This window comes from Ovis aries, chromosome 3 (genome assembly GCF_016772045.2).
Source record: "Ovis aries strain OAR_USU_Benz2616 breed Rambouillet chromosome 3, ARS-UI_Ramb_v3.0, whole genome shotgun sequence".
In the NCBI taxonomy this organism is placed as follows: Eukaryota; Metazoa; Chordata; class Mammalia; order Artiodactyla; family Bovidae; genus Ovis; species Ovis aries.
Genome location: NC_056056.1, coordinates 153,655,134 through 153,677,267, shown reverse-complemented (window position 1 = coordinate 153,677,267; position 22,134 = coordinate 153,655,134). Strand labels below are relative to the sequence as shown.

The 22,134-nt window shown below is 38.6% G+C and overlaps 1 protein-coding gene across 6 annotated transcripts in view; it reads left to right on the top strand.

Annotated features, from left to right (window-relative positions):
* HELB (DNA helicase B) overlaps positions 1 to 22,134 on the top strand; it is a 71,498-nt gene that overhangs the window by 33,546 nt on the left and 15,818 nt on the right. For all 6 annotated transcript variants that reach the window (XM_004006490.6, XM_042246963.2, XM_060412843.1 and 3 more), the window contains 8 exons: positions 1,914 to 2,792; positions 5,275 to 5,452; positions 6,857 to 6,998; positions 9,551 to 9,705; positions 16,939 to 17,020; positions 17,549 to 17,608; positions 19,089 to 19,317; positions 20,128 to 20,271. In XM_004006490.6, coding sequence (XP_004006539.3) covers positions 1,914 to 2,792; positions 5,275 to 5,452; positions 6,857 to 6,998; positions 9,551 to 9,705; positions 16,939 to 17,020; positions 17,549 to 17,608; positions 19,089 to 19,317; positions 20,128 to 20,271 — 1,869 coding nt within the window. The remainder of the gene's footprint in view (positions 1 to 1,913; positions 2,793 to 5,274; positions 5,453 to 6,856; positions 6,999 to 9,550; positions 9,706 to 16,938; positions 17,021 to 17,548; positions 17,609 to 19,088; positions 19,318 to 20,127; positions 20,272 to 22,134) is intronic.

Below are 22,134 nucleotides of genomic sequence, written 5' to 3'. Positions count from 1 at the left end.
TCTTATACAATAAATTTTCAAAGGAAAACAAAATAACAAAATAAATGATATTCATATCATCAGTACTTTAGTTACATAATTTAATTTCATGACTTTTTTGGTAACTAAATTGCTGTTGCACCTTGAGTGTAGATCTCACTGAAGACCCAAGTTCTTAAGAGTTTGGCAAGTCCATTCTGCTATGTAGCACAATTCCTCACTTTCTTATTTGAACTTTCAAAAGCCTTCATTATTCATATGGTACATCATGATGTCATTTGATTTTTTTTCTTTGGCACAATAATGTCATTTACAATTTCTTTGGCACTTCTGTTTTTGTTATTAGATGCCAGGAGTAGTAAAGCGATACTGTGAAGCTCCAGAGGTGTTGAAAACCAAATGTGGCACTTAAATCAGTACTTGGTTATGAGTGGTTTTCCAAATGAAAATACAGTTTAAAGATTCTGATATAATTCGTGGGTTTCCCAAGAATGTTTACAGATTCCATCGCTCTTGAGAAATACTGGAATAATGAATTTATTCCCTCTGTAAAATGACTATGATTTTAATATGCTCGGAAGAAAAAAAAGACTCTGGAGCACTATTATCTATATTTATTCAGGACAAAGGCAGAGCAGTGAACCTTCTGCGGCTCAGGTGGGAAAAGGAGGCTTGGAGTCCCCTGTTCAGCATGTAAACCACCACCCAGAGTAAAGATTTTTATTGAGGTTTTATGTTCGTTTGCTAGGACTGCTGTAACAAGTAGCATAGACTGGGTGGTGTAAACCATAGAACTTCTATTTTCTCACAGTTCTGGAGTCTGTAAATCCAAATCCAATCAAGATGTTAGCAGGGTTGGTTTCTTCTGAGGCCTCTCTCGTTAGCTCATGAGCAGCTATCTTCCTGTGTCTTCACACCACCTTTCCTCTGTGCTTGTCTGGGTCCTAAAGTCTTCTTATAAAGACACCTGTCATCTTGGATTAGGGCCTATCCCATGTCTCATTTTAACTTAATTATCTTTTTAAAGACCCTGTCTCCAAATATGGTCACATTCAGGGTTCTGGGTGTTAGAATTTCAACATAAGAATTTTGTGGGGTACACATTTCAGCTCGTAAGTTGTTTGGAGGGTTCCAGGGGTGATGTCTCCATGAAAAAAAAAAAAATGGAGCTAGTAGATGACCTACTGAGTGGGTCATGATGAAGGAGGTTCTACACCTTTTCAGTAGAGTTTGGGCAGAATTGTTGATAGGCACACGGAGAACTAAACAAGTCAAGAAAATGAGGCCATCATTAACTCCACAGTACACACAAGAGTTCCATACAAAATTCATGTAATCACAAAACATTATGTCACTGAATCGTGGATCCCATTTATACTGATTTAACCAAAATCAGTTTTCAAAATGGTACTGTAACTTTTTCAAAGATGGGAGAAGTGTGTGTTCAGGTGATAGTATAAAAGAGCAAGTTCCATGAAGAAAGACTTTCCAAAGTAAGGAGTTAACACGAATTATCTAATTTTTTTTAAAAAATTAAAGAACAGTATAAACAATAGAAGAGAGATAAATTTTGGAAGAAATAGCTGAAAGTGTTGGAGGTGTTGCCTTTAGAAGTCATGGAAAGGGTAAGTCAAGGGATTCATATATTTTGTGATAAGGCTTTTAGTGTTATTTGACTTTTAAAACTGTATATGTATTGCTTTGAGAAAATATAATTTTAATTAGAGCATTATATAGATCTCTAATCACAGTAAAATTAACTTAAAAAATAGTGATGTGTCAGATACACAGTTTTTCTCCTCCAAATTTCATTGAAACACATGTCTTCTGGAACTTAGAAATTATTAATAAATGCCATAGTTTTCACTGTAATTCTCATAAATTATCAGTCTTTATCACGCTTATAAAACAACATGACCTTTATTTTCTTAAAGATAACCTACAGAGAACTGAAGCTTTTGCGATGTGAAGCAAGTTGGACGTCGTTTAGTCAATGCAAGTCTCTTTTCCAGTTGATGACGGATTTGGAGAAGAATGCATTAATAATATATTCTCAACTGAAGCAGATATGTAGAGAGCAGGGGCACACGTGTGTTGAAGAAGCTGACTTAACTTTTCAACTGTCAGACCTCATGTCTTTTCACGATGCTTGGCAGTCTCTGAAGTTCTTGAAAGATATTGGTGTGGTGACGTATGAGAAGGGCTGTGTCTTTCTTGATGACCTTTACCAGGCTGAGAGAGGCATTGCCTCTTCAGTCTGTGACTTGATGACCAGGCCCCCATGGCAGTTACAGGTTGATGTCAAAAAGGTGCTTGCATCTATTCGCACCCCAAGACCTGAGAATTCAGGAAGTGATGATACACTGAATAAAAGTAAACCCAATGAAACAAGATTAGAAGATCTTGTGGATATTTTGGACACGCAAGACAGAGGTGACCATATTTGGGATGATAGTGAAAATGAAGTGAATGCAGAAATGAGTGAGGGTCAGCTGGATCAAGACCAGATGACTGCTCTGGACATGATTTGCTCCAATGCTGTGACAGTCATAAGTGGGAAAGGTGGCTGTGGGAAGACCACAATTGTTAGCCAGCTTTTTAAGCATATAGAGTTGTTGGAAGAAAGAGAAGTGAAAAAAGCTTGTGAAGATTTTGAACAAGACTGGAATGTACCAGAAGAATGGATCACCTTCACTGAGCAAAGTCAGCAGAAACAGGACAAGGCTATAGAAGTTTTACTTACGGCACCTACAGGGAAAGCAGCTGGCTTACTGAGACAGAAAACTGGTTTTAACGCTTATACACTTTGTCAGGTAAAACCTTTTACATTTTTTCTCTACATAAAACATTTAAAGACGGACTTAATGATTTAATTTTTCATTTCTTCCTGAAAACAATTAGTGGGCATTTATAGAATGTTTTCTAGACCCTTGCCTTGTGGTAGCTAATCATTAGATCAGAGATTCCCCAACCTCCAGGCTATCTGATTAGCCACAGCATTTGATTAGAAGTAAAGTGTGAGGTAAATGTAATGCCCTTGAATCTTGGATCATCTTGAAACCATCACAACCTCCTCCTGCCCCCATCTGTCCGTGAAAAAATTGTCATCTGTCCATGAAAAAATTGTCTTCCATGAAAACAGTCCCTGGTGCCAAAAAGGGTGGAGACTGCTATTTTAACTCAATGCGACTCAAACAGCCAGTCTATAAACTGTTACTGTTTACAGGGAAATAGGTGTTCATGCTCTCACTGCGCTGCTTCCTTCTTTAAGAAAGTCTTATTATGAAAAAAAGAGTCAACTCAAGTGTATGCTTAATGCTGTAGTTGGTTTTGATTCTGGCATATGGCCCCCTTTCTCACTGGGACTGGTTACAAACACGTCAGAGTCCACATTTTGTGGAATGAAAGCTCCGTAAAAGTGAAAACACTTGGGTCATCTGGTTTAGTGCTTTATCTCCTCTGCCTACAACAGTGCCTGGCAAATAGCAGTTGCATAATCAGCATTTCAAATGAATTAAGATGCTTGAAAAAAATAGCTGTGACTGTAGTTAAGCGTTATGAAGTTTCAAAGTTATAAAGAGTTGGAGAGTTTCCTTTAGCCCTGACCTGGCATTTTATAGATCAAGGCACTTAGTCCTTGGAAGATTTCTGAAGGAAAAAAGAATTGGAGTCTAATGGATGATGAAGCTCAGGTAAGAAGAAGGTTTTATTTAAGAGAAAGGCCTTCCCAGAGGCATTGAGGCAAGTCATCAAGTGGGTGTAGAGATTTTGAGGGCACTTTGTTGAATGGAATGAAGTGTGTGTAAAATAATGGAAATTGCACTTGGTTTATACTGGGAATTTGAGCTTTAAAGTTTGTATTTTCTTGTTTCATAAAGTCCTTGACAAAGGAGTAAAGTGGGAAGATGATGTTATCTGCATTTTACAGAAGAGCCAGTAGAAATTTGAGGGTGTTAAACAGTTGGCCCCAAACTTAACCAAGGGCAGAGCTCGCCCTGGGATTCACATGTGTAACCTCCCAGCTTGCTACTCTTTCCGCTGTGCGGTGATTCCCTTATTTACTACAGACTTTGAACACCTAACAAACAAGCCTGGACTTGATTACTGGGGAGTCATTTAGGTTCCCAGGCAAAAGAGTGGAATGAAGAAAGCAGTTCTGAGGAAGGCTGCCTAGAATCATGGGATTCCCTGCTGGCTCAGATGGTAAAGAATCCACCTGCAATGCAGGAGACCCGGTTGTGATCCCTGGGTCAAGAAGATCCCTTTGTAGACCCACATGCCATCTCAGAAATGACTTTTGCATTACATTTATCACATGAGTGAGCACAGTGCTAGAGGAGTTCAATGTAGCTCATTGGTGGGAGAATCTTCTGATCAGTTTATGACCTCCTAGAAGAGGGGAGGCCAGAGAAGGATCGTTACTGAATTTCATCTTATGTTCCAACTCTGATCAATTAGTAGTATCTTAATATTGGGTTGGAATGCTGGGAGGACATTTCTGAAGCTATATTTAGGCTCAGGAGAGCCCTGAGGTGGTTGTTATATCATTTATTTATCATTCTTGGGCTAGGGGTACCAGCAGATAATGCAAGTAATTTTTTAGTGACAATGAGCATACACACACACACACACACACATTGCGCATGTATATATATAAACAACATAGAAACATTTTTTGAATGATATACACCAAAATATTTAACATTCTCTGGTTGTAAATTTTTTTTGATAGTAAATATTTTTACCTCTGTTAGGGTTTTTTGTTTTTAGTTGTCTTGTTGGTTGTAGTGGTGGTAGTTTTTCAGTGTTGAGGAAGTACTTGAAGAAAAAATAATATTTTTATAGTTAGTTCAGGCAGGCAGCACTTTATTTCCAGAATGGAGTATTCTAGTTGCGAGAAGAGTGAGGCTTAAGTGTTTGGGCTATCTCAGAAGGCCAAGAGAAGGTTTGATTACGGTTGAAAAGAACAGGGAGCTCAGTCTGGTCAGGAGCGGTAAGAAAACCGTTGGGACTCTGGTGGTGGAAGAGTGCTGTTTGTTGAATTAAACACATTAAGTGCTTCCTAGTGAGTACTAGGAAGCAATTTTTTTGAACTATTTCCTCTATCTTTCCATCGTATAACTTTTGTGTTCTCTATTTCTTTCATCTTTTCCCCCATGTTATTGTACCTATATCCTCCCCATCCCTTCCCCATTTAAGAGTTTTATTTTAAAAGATCATGTTAAACTTTTTTGATTTTTTTTTTTTTGGTGAATTTTTTAACCTGAATTTAGAAATGTCATACTTTGCTTGTAGGTCAATTATAGTTTCTATTTATGGAAGGAAAAAATAAAGACCAAGAACAGGCCGTGGAAATTTTCTTCGGTTAGAGTTCTGGTTGTGGATGAAGGGAGTTTGGTCTCTGTAGCAATCTTCAAGTCGGTTTTAAATTTATTGTGTGAGCACTCCAAACTTTCTAAACTTATTGTCCTTGGTAAGTTAAAATATTGTTGGAATCCTAATTGTTTGGTTCAAATCATTGTGATTAGTAGGTTGTTTTGGGGTTTTCCAGGTGGTTCATTGGTAAAGAATCCACCTGCCAATGCAGGAGTCTCACCAGAGACATGGGTTCAATCCCTGGGTTGGGAAGATCCCCTGGAGAAGGAAATGGCAACCCACTCTGGTATTCTTGCCTGGAAAATCCCATAGACAGAGGAGTCTGGCAGGCTACTGTCCGTAGGGTCGCAAAAAGAGCCGGACATGACTGAGCATGCATACACACACCACACACACACACACAGTAGCTTGTTTATACCATTTCAGTGTTTTAATATCCATATCCTACAGGCGAGAAGGCATTTCTCAGAGCCCACACTAAAGGCACACTGAGTTCAATTTGACCACCTCCATCAGCTCAGTGGCTTCTTGTTTTGGTTAATTATTAGCAAGCTAGGTTGTGAATGAAATAGAGTTGTGAGGGGTTACAGTAATTACCTAAATGATGACTATTAAAATAGTAAAATTGTCACAGACTCAGAGTAAATCAGGACGTAGATCATTTGGAAATAATAATAAGTCTGAACGATAGACCACTTAAAAGTAATTTTATGATTTTAAGCTAATAGTGCAAATGAAACCTCACTAGCTTAAGTCCTTTCCAATTCCGGTGAGATTTAGTTAGATTCTATTGGGTAGTACTGATGTGTAGACTATATGATTTAATGGAGGAGAAAATAAAATTGCAATGAGAGAATCAATATATTTATAAGTAATTGTTTTAGGTATTTGAGAATATTGTATAAGCAGTTGATTCCATTAATAGTTAAAGCATTCTCTCAGTTTCCCAGAAAATAGTTTCTCTTTTCTCTAGGATTTGCTTGTTTGTTTAAAGTAAAAAGATGTGTAATAGAGCAGAACATTATCATTACATTACTGAAATTTATCTATTATCAAATGCACTGGATTTATTTCACATTTTAATGTTAATTTTATTTATTTGAGGCCATAGATTTTTCCATGTTTAGAAAGACATTGAGCAGGATTGAATAAATGACTAAATTATAGATACCTAAGACCTGTTTTTTTCTGTACATGTTGGTGAAAATATATACCCCAACACATATCTGTAAACATGAAAAAAGTTCAATTCACATTTTACCTTACCATGTTATCACTGTTTTTATACTTTATATTGTTTAATTGGAATGGCTTTTGTTGTTGAATATTTTTGAAGACTTAATATTCTTAAGTAATTTTAAACAAAGATTTTTTTTTTCTTTTTTTCTCAGAGTAAGTCTTTATAGCATTTATCAGTAGGGAGAAATAAAAGTAATTTCTAAATTTCAAGATCCTAGTTACTTAAAACCTACTGACTGTATCTACTTTTCCCCCTCTTCAGGTGATGTTAGACAGTTACCCAGCATTGAACCTGGTAACTTGCTGAAAGATCTTTTCGAAACTCTTAAATCAAGGAATTGTGCTATTGAACTAAAGACAAACCATAGAGCAGAATCTGAACTAATTGTGGACAATGCTACAAGGTATATTATGGCTAAAATTCTGCGTTTTCTTTCTGTTGTATTGGAAATAAAGGAAAAATACAGGCTTTTGAATTAAGGTGATTCGGTGCAGTGTGTTTACTATACTCTTTTAGCAAAACTTTTCTATCCTTCAGTATATGTATATCTTTTGTCCCACAGTTAGAAAAGCAAAATTAATATTTTTCATTATTGGCACAACACAAATTGTTGTTGAAGTTTAAGAATAAATATGTTTTCTTAATTTTAAAAGTATATTTGTGAAATAAAATTGCATCAAGCTTAGATACCAGAATAAACCCAAGCGGAACAGAGAATTGGAAATGAGTTCATTAGAGTTCAAGGGCCAACTGGGGAATACATTCCCTGTAATTTTTATAAGGGGAGAGCCCAAAGCATAGAAAGATGTTTTACTCCTTGATGAATCCTGGTGGTACCTGTGGCATATGACTTTAAGAGTAGGAAAGAATCCTTCTGTTCCTGTAATCTCTGCATAAGCCTTTAGAGTGATCCTCTGTAATAGATGTGATGGGGCTACAGAATATTAAGAAACTGTTTTATTCCGTGGGCCACAATTTATCTTTGTTTCTGACTCTTTCAAGGTGCTATTTTCCTCTATGTTTGGTGTTTTTTATTTTTATTTTTCCAGGTTTCGTTTCCCTCTTATTGGCTGTAGTGCATCCTTTATTTCTGTATCTGCATGGCATTATTTTCGGTTCTACTTTGTTACTAGCCATTGCTTAGGAAATTCTTGGGATCATGGGGCAATCAACTGAATGGCAGAGGATGATAGTTGATTGGCGTAAAAATACAGCATGGGTCCTGAACTGTTGCTATGATCACAAATTTAGCTTGAAACTTCATTGTCTTAGGTCTTTGTGCAACACTTTTTGGACCTCTGTCCTGCCATTGGACCTGGTATGTATCCATCTGGGGCTTAGGATCTGGAACTAGATTTTTGACTGTACTTGAGGACCAAAAATGACTTACTAATTAATGTAGAATTAAATTGAAAGGTAGATTTTGCTCAAAGAAGTCCTTTTTTTTTTTTTTTTAAAGAGTGCTTTCTTTATCATGATTTGTTTTCTGTCAGAAGAGTTCCTACTTTTTTAAATGATAGATTGAAAACTTGATAGCTTATATGGAGGTCTTTGCAGCTCTCTGGTTCAGATATTCAGCAGGACAGGATATTGCATTAGACTACAAGATGCTGTTTTTGTTGTCTAAACATTGTCTTGCTTGGATGTCAGCAAAAACCATCTCCCTGTCCCTGTCTACCCTGGAGAGAACAGAGAGGAAGAGAAAGAATGGATAGGAATAGTGTAGATGATATAGATTCATATTGAGACAGTAAGAAAAATAATGTAGTTGCTGTATAATATTCTTTACCTATCGCTCTTCTGCCCCCACATAAAGGCAACCTCAGTTTTGGAATATTGGTAGATGATTGGTTATTGTAAAGTCTAGAAATCTTTGGGAGAATATGAAGCACATTAGATGTCTTAGAACTCTATTTTCTCTGAAACCTAGGAATTCCTTTTAGTAACTTTTTCAATATCTTTTGGGCTGTGCTCCTTTCATCATTTCCTCTTGGTCATCATCACCCTGTGATTAATGACAGATGAGTCCCAGTGATACCATGAACAGAGATAGAAGTGTTACATGTCCTGGGTCAGAAGCAGAACAGGAAATCCATGGTGATTCTCAGCACCCCAAATTAAACCTGGGATAGTACAGCAGGGCCAGCCTTCTCCTCTCTCCTTTCTTCTCTTTCCACCATTTTGGGAAGGGTTGAAGATGACACACAATAGGGTTCTAGACCTTTGATAGCTAGGCTGAGGTTGGTCTTTATGGGGAGTCAGTTTTCTAACAGATAGCCAAGGAGGGACTCTAGTGTGATAATGCCTCTGGCCCTTACTATGTTTTCTGTTATGGCTTGCTAATCTTGGGGTGTACAAGAATAAAAAATGATTGAGAAGGGAACAGAAGCAAAGAGAAGATGTGGATACTTGGTTCAGTTGAGAAGATGAGCCCATAGGTATGATATATAATAGACGGAAGGAGAAAAGGAGTGTGATGTATATGTATGGAAAAGCCCCTGAAGAGTCTAAATTAAACAGAAATATGGAGCCCATTGGGTCCAAATTTCCATCCTAGCTCTTCTGCTTTCTACCTCTGTGATCTTGGACATCCCCACTGTAGTTAACTAGGCATCATGCTGCTTTATCTATGAAATGAGGATAATACCTACCTTGTGTGGTTCTTTTGTGGTTTGGAGAAAAGTAGATCAAGTTCTCAGAATGTTGCTTGGTAAATTTTTTCTAATACTTTAAATGTGCTAGGAGTAGGGGACTGATGGATAAATGTAACAATGTGGTCTTGGCTAAGTCTGTTTTGAAACTCCTTTAGTATTTATAATGCATGTATGGGTGGCCTTTTCACCCTGTTTATGACCTATTCACGGATATTATTATAATGACATTATCTCTGCTCGTATGTGAAGACACATTTTTGGATGCTAATATTCTTGGTGTATTATTTTATCTTTATTTAAGAATCTCAAGACGCCAGTTTCCAACATTTGATGCAGAGTTGAATATCTCTGATAATCTGACATTCCCTGTCTCAGTACAAGATAAATCATTTATTTTTGTCAGACTCCCAGAAGAAGATGCCAGTTCTCAGTCCTCAAAAAGTAACCATCAGTCTTGTAAGTATAAACCTTTATGTTTATAGGGTTAAATATTTCAGTTTTATAATTCAGTTATTAAATAACTACTTGTAGTTTTATTTGATAGTAATATAAATATTGCTAGTAAAACATTAGGCACTGAAAATAAATTTATTTAATGTATTAATTTAATAAATTTATTAATCATCAAAAGCAGATTACTTTTGAATTTTGTAAAAAAGTAAGCTCATGCATACTAAAGGACTTAGTAAATATTTGTTGAGTATATAAGTGGATGTAGATGATTAGTTTGCTGTGCTCAGTTGCTCAGTCATGTCTGACTCTTTGTGACCCTATGGACTGTAGCCTGCCAGGCTTCCTCTGCCCATGGGATTCTCTAGGCAAGAATACTGGAGTGGGTTGCCATTTCCTCCTCCAGGGGATCTTCCTGACCCAGGGCCGAAGATGATTAGTTTACAATAAAGCAAGAGCCCTGGTAATCGCAAGTTTATTCTTAATGAATGAAGCTTTTTTTTTAAACAGCAATTGGAAACATTTGTTGAGGGCATTTGTGAAACAAAAGTGATGGCTGTCAAACTGTTGCTAAGCTGAGTTCCTAACAGTTCTGTTTCTAATAAAGTGGACAAACGTCACTTCTAATTAGGAGTATTAGGATAACAGCATGATAGGATTGAGAAAATGCCTGGGACAAGGGACTCTTCTCCCTGTATGAGTCGTGTCTCATCACTCCACCATTGGTAAAATGGGGGTCACAGTGACAGTATGGAACAGTTGTGGAAGTTGAGGGCATTTGTCAGTTTTGAGGAGCTATGTAAATGTTATTTTTTTGTAAATCAGTTCAGTCCAACTCTTTGTATCCGACTCTTTTCGACCCCATGGACTGCAGCACGCCAGGCCTCCCTGTCTATCACCAACTCCCGGAGTTTACTCAGACTCATGTCCATTGAGTCGGTGATGCCATCCAACTGTCTCATCCTCTGTCATCACCTTCTTCTCCTGCCCTCAATCTTTCCCAGCATCAGGGTCTTTTCCAGGGAGTCAGGTCTTCACATCAGGTGGCCAAAGTATTGGGAGTTTCAGCTTCAACATCTGTCCTTCCAGTGAACACTCAGGACTGATTTCCTTTAGGATGAACTGGTTGGATCATGTAAATGTTTTTTTTTTTTTGTAAATAATAGATATTAAGTTATTACTCCAAATGAATTTATTTAAATAGATTATACCTTTGAATCTTTATATTATAAACTTACTTAGCAAGCGTTTAAAAATAGTGTAGTGGTTTACTCAAAATTGAATTGGTGAAGATTTAAATGGTTATTATTGAGAATTTATTGTAGTTGCCATAGTTCTTCAAATTATGCGCTTCTTACTTAGCAGCTTTCACTCAGCATGTGACATTAATTGACATCCAGCTTTGTATGTAAGCCTCTCCTCTTCTGTGTGTGTCCCATCTTAGTTCCCTTGGGTTAGTGTTCATTCACACGTTACAATATTCTTTTTTTCAATGAGATCATGTGATAATGGGATTCTATATATTTGTGTTTGGTGATTTTTTTTTATTATAGAAATGATTTATATTCTTTAACAGAAGTCAAATGATACAGAAGTGTTTGAAATAAAAATTAATATTTCCTTCAATCATTCCCACTCCTCTTCCCCAGAGTCAACTCCCATAAAAGTTACATCCATAGGAAGAGCTTGGTGTTTATCTTTATAAAACTTAATTATATCCATGTGTACGTGCTAAGTCACTTCAGTCATGTCTGACTCTGCAACCCTATGGACTGTAGCCTGCCAGGCTGCCCTGTCCATGGGATTCTCCTGGCAAGAATAGTGGAGTGGGTTGCCATGCATACAGAGACCAATTTAGTTTTATATAAATTGGATTATAAGCTGTGTATTGTTTTTTGGCTTGTTTTTTATTCTACACGTTGTGAATAATTGCCTGGAAAATCCCATGGACGGAGGAGCCTGGTAGGCTGCAGTCCATGAGGTCGCTAAGAGTTGGACACAACTGAGCGACTTCACTTTCACTTTTCACTTTCATGCATCGGAGAAGGAAATGGCAACCCACTCCAGTGTTCTTGCCTGGAGAATCCCAGGGACAGAGGAGCCTGGTAGGAGGCCGTCTATGGGGTCGCACAGAGTTGGACACGACTGAAGCGACTTAGCAGCAGCAGCAGCAGTGAATAATTTAGATAATGTTTATCCTCACCAGAGCTTAGTTCATAGTAGATATTAGTACAATTGAAGAAAATGAGACAGCTATGGTTAAGAACTTTCTTTCTCTGCTGTTCCATTTAGATCTACCTGAAATAAGTTTAGTTTTATTTCTGGCACCCATTCTTTACATTAATGAGAATGTACTTTAAAAAGTTTCAGAATGGTAGCAGAGCTTAGCTGATGCTGTTTCTCTATCTTAATTATATCTTAATTATAAACTTCAGCTGGAAAATGAGTCTCTTCTTTAAGAGAATTGAATAAATACTCCTTAGAGAGGCATATAGTACTTGTTCATGAATAATTAAGTATTATTACTTAATACTTAAGTAATAAGTATTTCTTAATAAATTACCCAGTTATTCCCATTATTGCAAGATACAAAGCCCTGAGACAGGCTTCGTAGCTGGGCTGGAATTCCAATGATGTTAAAATGAGAAAAAATGCATATCTTAGAATCAAGGAAATACAGTGTGTATATTGATCTGGAAGATGTAGGGAGAGTGAACAAATCAGGGAGCAGAACAGCATGATTCTGTACGTGTGAAACCTTTGCAAGCAGGGCTTGGCTGGAGGTGAGCTGAGTGTTGGCCATGTTTTACTGATAACCCTTTCTTCATATGAAAAATGAAGGGCTCTGTGAGCAACTAATTCGGTTTTCCTAGAGCAAGGCTTACAAGTACTGGGCTTTTTCATTCCCTTTTGATTTATCTATGAGGGAAAGACCTAAAAGCCTGAGATGTTTTTTCCCCAATTTTTATATCTTGTCCTTTTCTTGAGAAATGTTCCCTGATTTGTAACATTGCTAAGAGAGATGAGAGGAAGCCAGCTTCTCAGGCTGTGAGGAAGGACAAGTTGTAAGTGGACATTATCACTGTCAGTGATCTGAGTGCTAAAAGAGGGAGGCTGGCCACCCTACCCTGTTGGAAAACTTATTTTACTTTCAAGGGCCTCAGTTTCACTTTCGTAGCAAGGATGTAATCAGTGGTGAGAGTTAAACTATTTAATAGCTGGCAGAGTCTGGTCACTATTGGAATAGATGCCCCTCCTGTGTCAGGGTTAACCTATTAGTTGTTGAATCATGGGGAGATCTGGGGATTCTGGAGGAGGCAAAGACATGGGTGGGGTTTGAGAGAGGGCTTTGTGGTGTTTGGGGAGTAGCTGTTTTCTAGTCTAGATATTATAAAAACATCTCCCTATTTTATACAGGTCTGTATCAGCTAAACGTCAGCTCTGGGTATAATAATACATGCATTATATGCATATTGTGATGATTAAATTAAAGATGAAATCACAGATGCAAAGCATATAGATTCTCAAACTACAACTGATGACCACTAGTGCCACCAGAGCTTAAAACAGAAGTCGTACGTTAGTAATTCTGTTACATGTTTTGTCCTAGAAACCATCAATAAATATGCAGTGATGATACTACAAATTAGGAGCTGTCTGGGCTAGTGGCTGAGAAAGAATGGCTGGAAGACATGCCTTCATTCTGGTTTTTTTCCTTCTGGCTGATGAAGCAAATAAGGTTGATGCTCCTGTGGTGAACCTGTATCCTGTTTGATGAGAGCCCTTAGCAGGAATTCTGAATTAGTTTCCCCTCAGTCAGTCTCTCCCATCAGGAAGCTTCCATAAGCCTGTTATTCGTACCCACCAGAGGGCAGACAGAATGAAAACCACACTCATAGGAAACTAATCAAACTGATCACATGAACCATAGACTTGTCTAACTCAATGAAACTGTGAGCCATGCCGTGTAGGGCAGCCCAAGACGGACAAGGGTGGAGAGTTCTGACAAAAAGTGGTCCACTGGAGAAGGGAATGGCAAACCACTTCAGTATTCTTGCCTGGAGAACCCCATGAACAGTATGAAAAGGCAAAAAGATAGGACAGTGAAAGAGGAACTCCCCAGGTTGGTGGGTGTCCAGTATGCTACTGGAGATCAGTGGAGAAATAACTCCAGAAAGAATGAAGGGATGGAGCCAAAGCAAAAACAATACCCAGTTGTGGATGTGACTGGTGATAGAAGTAAAGTCCAATGCTGTAAAGAGCAATATTGCATAGTACTCTGGAATGTTAGGTCCATGAATCAAAGCAGATTGGAAGTAGTTAAATAGGAGATGGCAAAAGTGAACATTGACATTTTAGGAATCAGCGAACTAAAATGGACTGGAATGGGTGAATTTAAGTCAGATGACCATTATATCTACTACTGTGGGCAAGAATCCCTTAGAAGAAATGGAATAGCCCTCATAGTCAAACAAAGAGTCCGAAATGTAGTACTTGGATGCAGTCTCAAAAACGACAGAATGATCTCTGTTTGTTTCCAAGGCAAGCCATTCAAGTCTATGCCCCAACCAGGAATGATTCTATGAAGACCTCCTAGAACTAACATCCAAAAAAGATGTCCTTTTCATTATAGGAGACTGGAATGCAAAAGTCGGAAGTCAAGAGATACCTGTAATAACAGGCAAATTTGACCTTGGAGTACAAAATGAAGCAGGTCAAAGGCTAACAGTTTTGCCAAGAAAATGCTCTGGTCATAGTAAACACCATCTTCCAACAACACAAGAGAAGATTCTACATGTGGACATCACCAGATGGTCAATACTGAAATCAGATTGATTATATTCTTTGCAGCCAAAGATGGAGAAGCTCTATACAGACAGCAAAAACAAGACCGGGAGCTGACTATGGCTCAGATCATGAATTCCTTATTGGCAAATTCAGACTTAAATGGAAGAAAGTAGGGAAAACCACTAGACCATTCAGGTATGACCTTAATCAAATCCCTCACAATTATACAGTAGAAGTGAGAACTAGATTCAAGGGATTAGTTCTGATAGACAGAGTGCCCAGTGAACTATGGACGGAGTTTCATGACATTGTATAGGAGGCAGTGATCAAGACCATCCCCAAGAAAAAGAAATGCAAAAAGGCAAAATGGTTGTCTGAGGAGGCCTTACAAATAGCTGAGAAAAGAGAAGCAAAAGGTAAAGGAGAAAAGGAAAGATATACCCATTTGAATGCAGAGTTCCAAAGAATTGCAAGGGGGAATAAGAAAGCCTTCCTCAGTGATCAATGCAAAGAAATAGAGGAAGACAATAGAATGGGAAAGACTAGACATCTCTTCAAGAAAATTATAGATACCAAGGGAACATTTCATGCAAAGATGGGCAGAATAAAGGACAGAAATGGTATGGACCTAACAGAAGCAGAAGATATTAACAAGTGGTGGCAAGAATACACAGAAGAACTATACAAAAAAGATCTTCATGACCCAGATAACCATGATGGTGTGATCACTCACCTAGACCCAGACATCCTGGAATGTGAAGTCAAGTGGGCCTTAGGAAGCGTCACTACGAACAAAGCTAGTGGAAGCAGTGGAATTCCAGTTGAGCTATTTCAAATCCTAAAAGATGATGCTGTGAAAGTGCTGCACTCAATATGCCAGCAAATTTGGAAAACTCAGCAGTGGCCACAAGACTGAAAAAGGTCAGTTTTCATTCCAATCCCAAAAAAGGGCAAGGCCAAAAAATGTTCAAACTACTGCACAATTGCACTCATCTCACACGCTAGCAAAGTAATGCTCAAAATTCTCAAAGCAAGGCTTCAATAGTATGTGAACTGTGAACATCCAGATGTTCAAGCTGGATTTAGTGAAGGCAGAGGAACCAGAGATCAAATTGCCAACATCTGCCAGATCATCAAAAAAGCAAGAGAGTTCCAGAAAAACATCTACTCTTGCTTCATTGACTATGCCAAAGCTTTTGACTGTGTGTTCAGTTCAGTTCAGTCACTCAGTCATGTCCAGCTCTTTGCAACCCCATGAATCTCAGCACACCAGGCCTCCCTGTCCATCACCAAATCCTGGAGTTCACCCAGACCCATGTCCATCAAGTCCATGATGCCATCCAACCTCACAACAAATTATGGAGAATTCTTAAAGAGATGGGAATACCAGACCATCTAACCTGCCTCATGAGAAATCTGAATGCAAGTCAAGAAGTAACAGTTAGAACTGGACATGAAACAACAGACTGGTTCCAAATAGGGAAAGGAGTACGTCAAGGCTGTATATTGTCACCCTGCTTATTTAACTTGTATGCAGAGTACATCATTCAAAATGCGGGCTGGATGAAGCACAAGCTGGAATCAAGATTGCCAGGAGAAATATGAATAACCTCAAATATGCAGATGACACTACCCTTATGGCAGAAAGCGAAGAAGAGCTAAAGAGCCTCTTGAAAGTAAAAGAGGAGAGTGAGAAAGTTGGCTTAAAACTCAACATTCAAAAAACTAAGATCATGGCATCTGGTCCCATCACTTCATGGCAAATAGATGGGGAAACAATGGAAACAGTGACAGATTTTATTTTCTTGGGCTCCAAAATCACTGTAGATGGTGAGTGCAGTCATGAAATTCAAAGACACTTGCTCTTTGGAAGAAAAGTTATGACCAACCTAGACAGCATATTAAAAAGCAGAGATACTACTTAGCCAACAAAGGTCCGTCTAGTCAAAGCTATGGTTTTTCTAGTAGTCATGTATGGATGTGAGAGTTGGACTATAAAGCAAGCTGAGTGCTGAAGAATTGATGCTTTTGAACTGTGGTGTTGAAGAAGACTCTTTAGTCCCTTGGACTGAAAGGAGATCCAACCAGTCCATCCTAAAGGAGATCAGTCCTGAATATTCATTGGAAGGACTAATGCTGAAGCTGAAACTCCAATACTTTGGCCACCTGATGGAAAGAACTGACTCACTGGAAAAGACCCTGATGCTGGGAAAGATTGAAGGCGGGAGGAGAAGGGGATGACAGAGGATAAGATGGTTGGATTGCATTACTGACTCAATGGACATGAGTTTGAGTAAGCTCCGGGAGTTGGTGATGGACAGGGAGGCCTGGTGTCCTGTAGTCCATGGGGTCACAAAGAGTCAGACACAACTCAGGGACTGAACTGACTGATTGAAACAGTGTTATAATTCAGTGCTTTTCTGTGTTAACCTTTTTCTCTTGAATTATCAGATTTATATTCTGCAGTTAGTACTTTACTCCAAGAAAAGGACCTAGAAGATGTGAAAACATCACAATTTATTGCCTTTAGAAGGTAAAGCATTTACAATATTTTATTGTTTTTAAAAGTGGAACTTTTAAATTTCATACGTTATTAATCTAGATGCTGTTGAAATGGGAGACTCTAGTAGTTCATCACTGTGAATCCTCTCTTATTTTGAGGTCCTTCTTTGGTAGACCCAGCAGAAGGCAGCTTTTAAAGAGGGCTGTTCATTCATACGTTCATTCATTTATTGGTCACACTGCACAGTTTGTGGGATATTAAATCCCTGACTAGGGATAGAACCCAGGCCCGTGGCAGTGAGAGTACTGAGTCCCAACCACTGGACCACCAGAGAATTCCCTAAAGAGGGCTCTTTCTACCAAATATTATATTTGGTAACTAATAGGAAATCTGAATGGAAGAAATACTTTTATATTTAAATCAAAATTACCAAATACCTTTTCCTGAGGAAAGTTCTGGAAACTTTTGATAGAACCCCATATATCATAATTGTTGGTAATAGAAATCTACATGAAAGAGATTCCATTAAAGTGACCCTTGCATTTTCCTGTGTTGTAGGCAGGACTGTGACGTGATCAACGCCTGCTGTTGCAAGCACTACACAGGACGTCTAATCAAGTAAGGACAGTGCTTCCTGGATTCACTGTACTTTTGTTTGTTTATCATTGTAGTTGCATATTTAAAAATCTTTATTCTCCATTGTTAAGTCAGCTGATTTCTTCAATTAAGTATGATATAGATCCTTAGGAATTTTTGGTAATCAGCGTAATGAGAAAAATAAGGAATAAAATTGTCCTTGTGGTTTCCTACTTCTAGCCTCTGCAAACTGAGCTTTGAGAATTTATGGCAATTTTTCAAATTAGATATGTGTGGAATGTATTCAGGAACCTTAGCAACAGGATGCCTGCAGAGAGCACCTTAGGTGAACATCTGTCAGGGAAATAAGTGAATAGAAAAGCCATGCTGTTCACACGTAGGACAGGCTACATAACTTCTCTTGCATGTATCAACAGGGCTTCCCTTGTGGCTCAGCTGGTAAAGAATCCACCTGCAATGCAGGAGACCCCAGTTTGATTCCTGGGTTGGGAAGATCTCCTGGAGAAGGGAAAGGCTACCCACTCCAGTATTCTGGCCTTGAGAATTCCGTGGATTGTGTTAATCCTGCTGCTGCTGCTAAGTCACTTCAGTCGTGTCTGACTCTGTGCGACCCCATAGACAGCAGCCCACCAGGCTCCCCCGGCCCTGGGATTCTCCAGGCAAGAACACTGGAGTGGGTTGCCATTTCTCCAACGCGTGAAAGTGAAAAGTGAAAGTGAAGTTGCTCAGTCGTGCCCGACTCGTAGCGACCCCATGGGATCACAAAGAGTTGGACACAACTGAGTGACTTTCACTTAATAATAATAATACCATTTATTAAGTGTAGAGAATCCAGAAATGTGTAAGTTACTGAAGGATCTCCTTGTCTATTGAGGAAAGACAGAAAATACCATGATAGGTACCCCAACAAAGGGTTAAAAAGCACACGATTGGGGCCATCGAGTCTGGGTCTCAGTCTTGAACAGGCAGTTTCACCCTTCCATGTAAGTAAGAGCATACTTAGAATTTCCCTCATAAAGTCGTAGTAAGGATGAAATGAAATAACATGCCTAAAGCACTTACCAATTTGCTGCTATTATTCTGATATAGTGTCATAATTATTATACTAGAAATATGTATAAATGTGTGAGACTTGAATTGGAGTAGTGATAACAGATTGAAGAGGAGAGGATGAATTTAAAAGGGAGAGTCGATAAGATTTTTGGTAACTTTTGGAATGTGAAGGGAAAGACAGACATCAGCCTTTATGCCAAAATTTCTAGCTTGAAAAAAGTCAGCTGGGAAATGTTGAGTTTGAGGTGCTGCAGTGAGTGTAGGTAATCAGACCACAACCGTGGCAGCCTCCTGATTTCTTGGTGACCTTGGGAGAACAAAAGTGATAAAAAGAGTCTGTGGAAATTATTTTGAGAATTGGATCAGATCTGAGTGGGAGTCAGTGCATAAAAACAATGAAATTGTGGTTTTCCAAATTCTCATACTGTATTCTTATTTTCTATCCCAGAAACCATCAGAATAGACTTGAATTTGGAGTTGGTGATAAAATTTGTTGTACCAAGAATGCATATCTCTCAGAGTTACTCCCTGAAAATACCTTCAACAGTCAACAAAATAATGAATTAAAAGCTAGTGGTGAAGACTTTAATGGTGGTACTCCTGGTTTTGCTAAAAATAAGCATGACTTTGAAAGTGGTACTCGACTCTGCAATGGAGAAATATTTTTTATAACAGCGGTAGGTGATAACAGAAAAATAGTACCTTTTTACCTATGAGGGATAGATTTGGTTTTCTTTTTATTGCCTGAGGATTGATTCAGAATCTAATCATATGAGAGCTGATATTTTTCTTCCATAATTTTTTGTTAAGAACTTTTGGCTTTGTATCCGTGAGGAATCTTGATTTGTAGTTTTCCAGTGACATCTTTTCTGATTTTATGAGGCCAACTAATTCTGGCCTCATAAAATTAGTTGGGAAATGTTCCTTTCTCTTACATTTTCTGGGAGACGTTGTGAAGAAACACATTTTTAATAAGTTTGAAGTGCTCAAGTAACAAAACCAAGGGACAAGTGACACACTTATGTTTTACATAAGCAGCATTTCCTTGGTTGCTGCTTAAATACAGAAGCTATAGAAGTGGTCTCCTTGAATTTGCCCTCATTGTATAAACACCTTTGTAAACTTAAAGTTTATTCTTAAAATTCGTAAAGAAAAGTGAACTCTTTGCCAGAAATATATGCAGACTTATACAGTCACTGCAAGAAGTAAAATGTATACTCTTCAGAGCAAGAACAGCAATACAGACCGTTCTCCAAAGAGTCAAATGAAGGTTAAATTTCAACGACCAAAAACTTCCACTTATGTTTATTAAAATATTTGGGTGTGTCTGTATTCAGTTGGTGCTCAAGCATAGATTTTAAGCCCTTTGAAATTCTTAACAATGATTCATGCTGTTTATAAGGTGGCATTTTATGTTCAATCCCAAATAGACCTTTGCAGAGTACGTATTTGAAAACATAAAGCGCAGTTATTTGTTTTGGTGACAGGATAAAACTGATGTAACTTTTGGAAAGAAAAGATTTTTGACCATTAATAATATGGCTGGCCTGGAAGTAACTGTGGATTTTGGGAAACTAATGCAGTATTGTCACATAAAACATGCATGGGCAAGAACGATTCATACTTTTCAGGTAAGAGTGGACTTTTATAAAGTGATTTAAATAGCTTTTCAAGACGGAGTACATTGCATTGTTTTCTTCCTAGTTTTTATTGCTTTTATTATTTTTTAAATTAATAAACAAAATACACAGTAGCACAGAAACTACTGTATAGACGCTAACGTTTTGCTTGTTCTGCTTCAGAGCTCTCTCTATTTTCCAGATCTAAGACACTGTAGTTAAAGCCTCATTCTGCAGGTGTTCCTCCTCCTTCTCCCAGGGGGAGGGATCAGGACTGGGAGGACTGAATTTCCCGCTTGCTCTGTCTCCAGTGTCACTTGGCATGGCACTCTTACTTCAGTTCAGTTCAGTCGCTCAGTGGTGTCCGACTCATTGCGACCCCATGAATCGCAGCACGCTAGGCCTCCCTGTCCATCACCATGTCCTGGAGTTCACTCAGACTCATGTCCATCGAGTCGGTGATGCCATCCAACCATCTCATTCTCTGTCATCCCCTTCTCCTCCTGCTCCCAATCCCTCCCAGCATCAGGGTCTTTTCCATTGAGTCAACCCTTCGCATGAGGTGGCCAAAGTATTGGAGTTTCAGCTTCAGCATCAATCCTTCCAATGAACACCCAGGACTGATCTCCTATAGAATGGACTGGTTGGATCTCCTTGCAGTCCAAGGGACTCTCAACAGTCTTCTCCAACACCACAGTTCAAAAGCTTCAATTCTTCGGCGCTCAGCTTTCTTCACAATCCAACTCTCACATCCATACATGACCACTGGAAAAACCATTGCCTTGACTAGATGGACCTTTGCTGGCAAAATGACGTCTCTGCTTTTTAATATGCTGTCTAGGTTGGTCATAATTTTCCTTCCAAGGAGTAAGCGTCTTTTAATTTCATGGCTGCAGTCACCATCTGCAGTGATTTTGGAGCCCAGAAAAACAAAGTCAGCCACTGTTTCCACTGTTTTCCCATCTATCTGCCATGAAGTGATGGGACCAGATGCCATGATCTTCGTTTTCTGAATGTTGAGCTTTAAGCCAACTTTTTCACTCTCCTCTTTCACTTTCATCAAGAGGCTTTTAGTTTCTCTTCACTTTCTGCCATAAGGGTGGTATCATCTGCATATCTGAGGTTATTGATATTTCTCCCGGCAACCTTGATTCCAGCTAGTGCTTCTTCCAGCCCAGCATTTCTCATGATGTACTCTGCATATAAGTTAAATAAGCAGGGTGACAGTATACAGCCTTGACATACTCTTTTTCCTATTTGGAACCAGTCTGTTGTTCCATGTCCAGTTCTAACTGTTGCTTCCTGACCTGCATACAGGTTTCTCAAGAGACAGGTCAGGAGGTCTGGTATTCCCATCTCTTTCAGAATTTTCCACAGTTTATTGTGATCCACACAGTCAAAGGCTTTGGCATAGTCAAGAAAGCAGAAATAGATGTTTTTCTGGAACTCTCTTGTTTTTTTGATGATCCAGTGGATGTTGGCAATTTGATCTCTTGTTCCTCTGCCTTTTCTAAAACCAGCTTGAACATCTGGAAGTTCTGTAGAAGCCATATTAAGGAGTTAGGACTTTTTTGAGAGCCCAGGGAGCCATTAATGGGTTTTAAGCAAAATCTGATGTGGCTGGGTTTGCACTTAACAGATGTGGCTGCTTGGAGGACAGTGTGTTGCAGTAATGTGGGTACAGGGAGACTGATTATGAAGCTGTTAAATTTTTCTCAGTGAGACTTATAGGATACTTAAGAACTCAGCTAAGTTTAGGTAGACATTTACCTGTTTAGGAAAACACAATATAAAGTACAAGGGCAGGGTGGTGGTTCTGTATATCTGGCAAATGTATTTAGTTTTTGTAGAAATAAGGATCATTTAAATTCATTT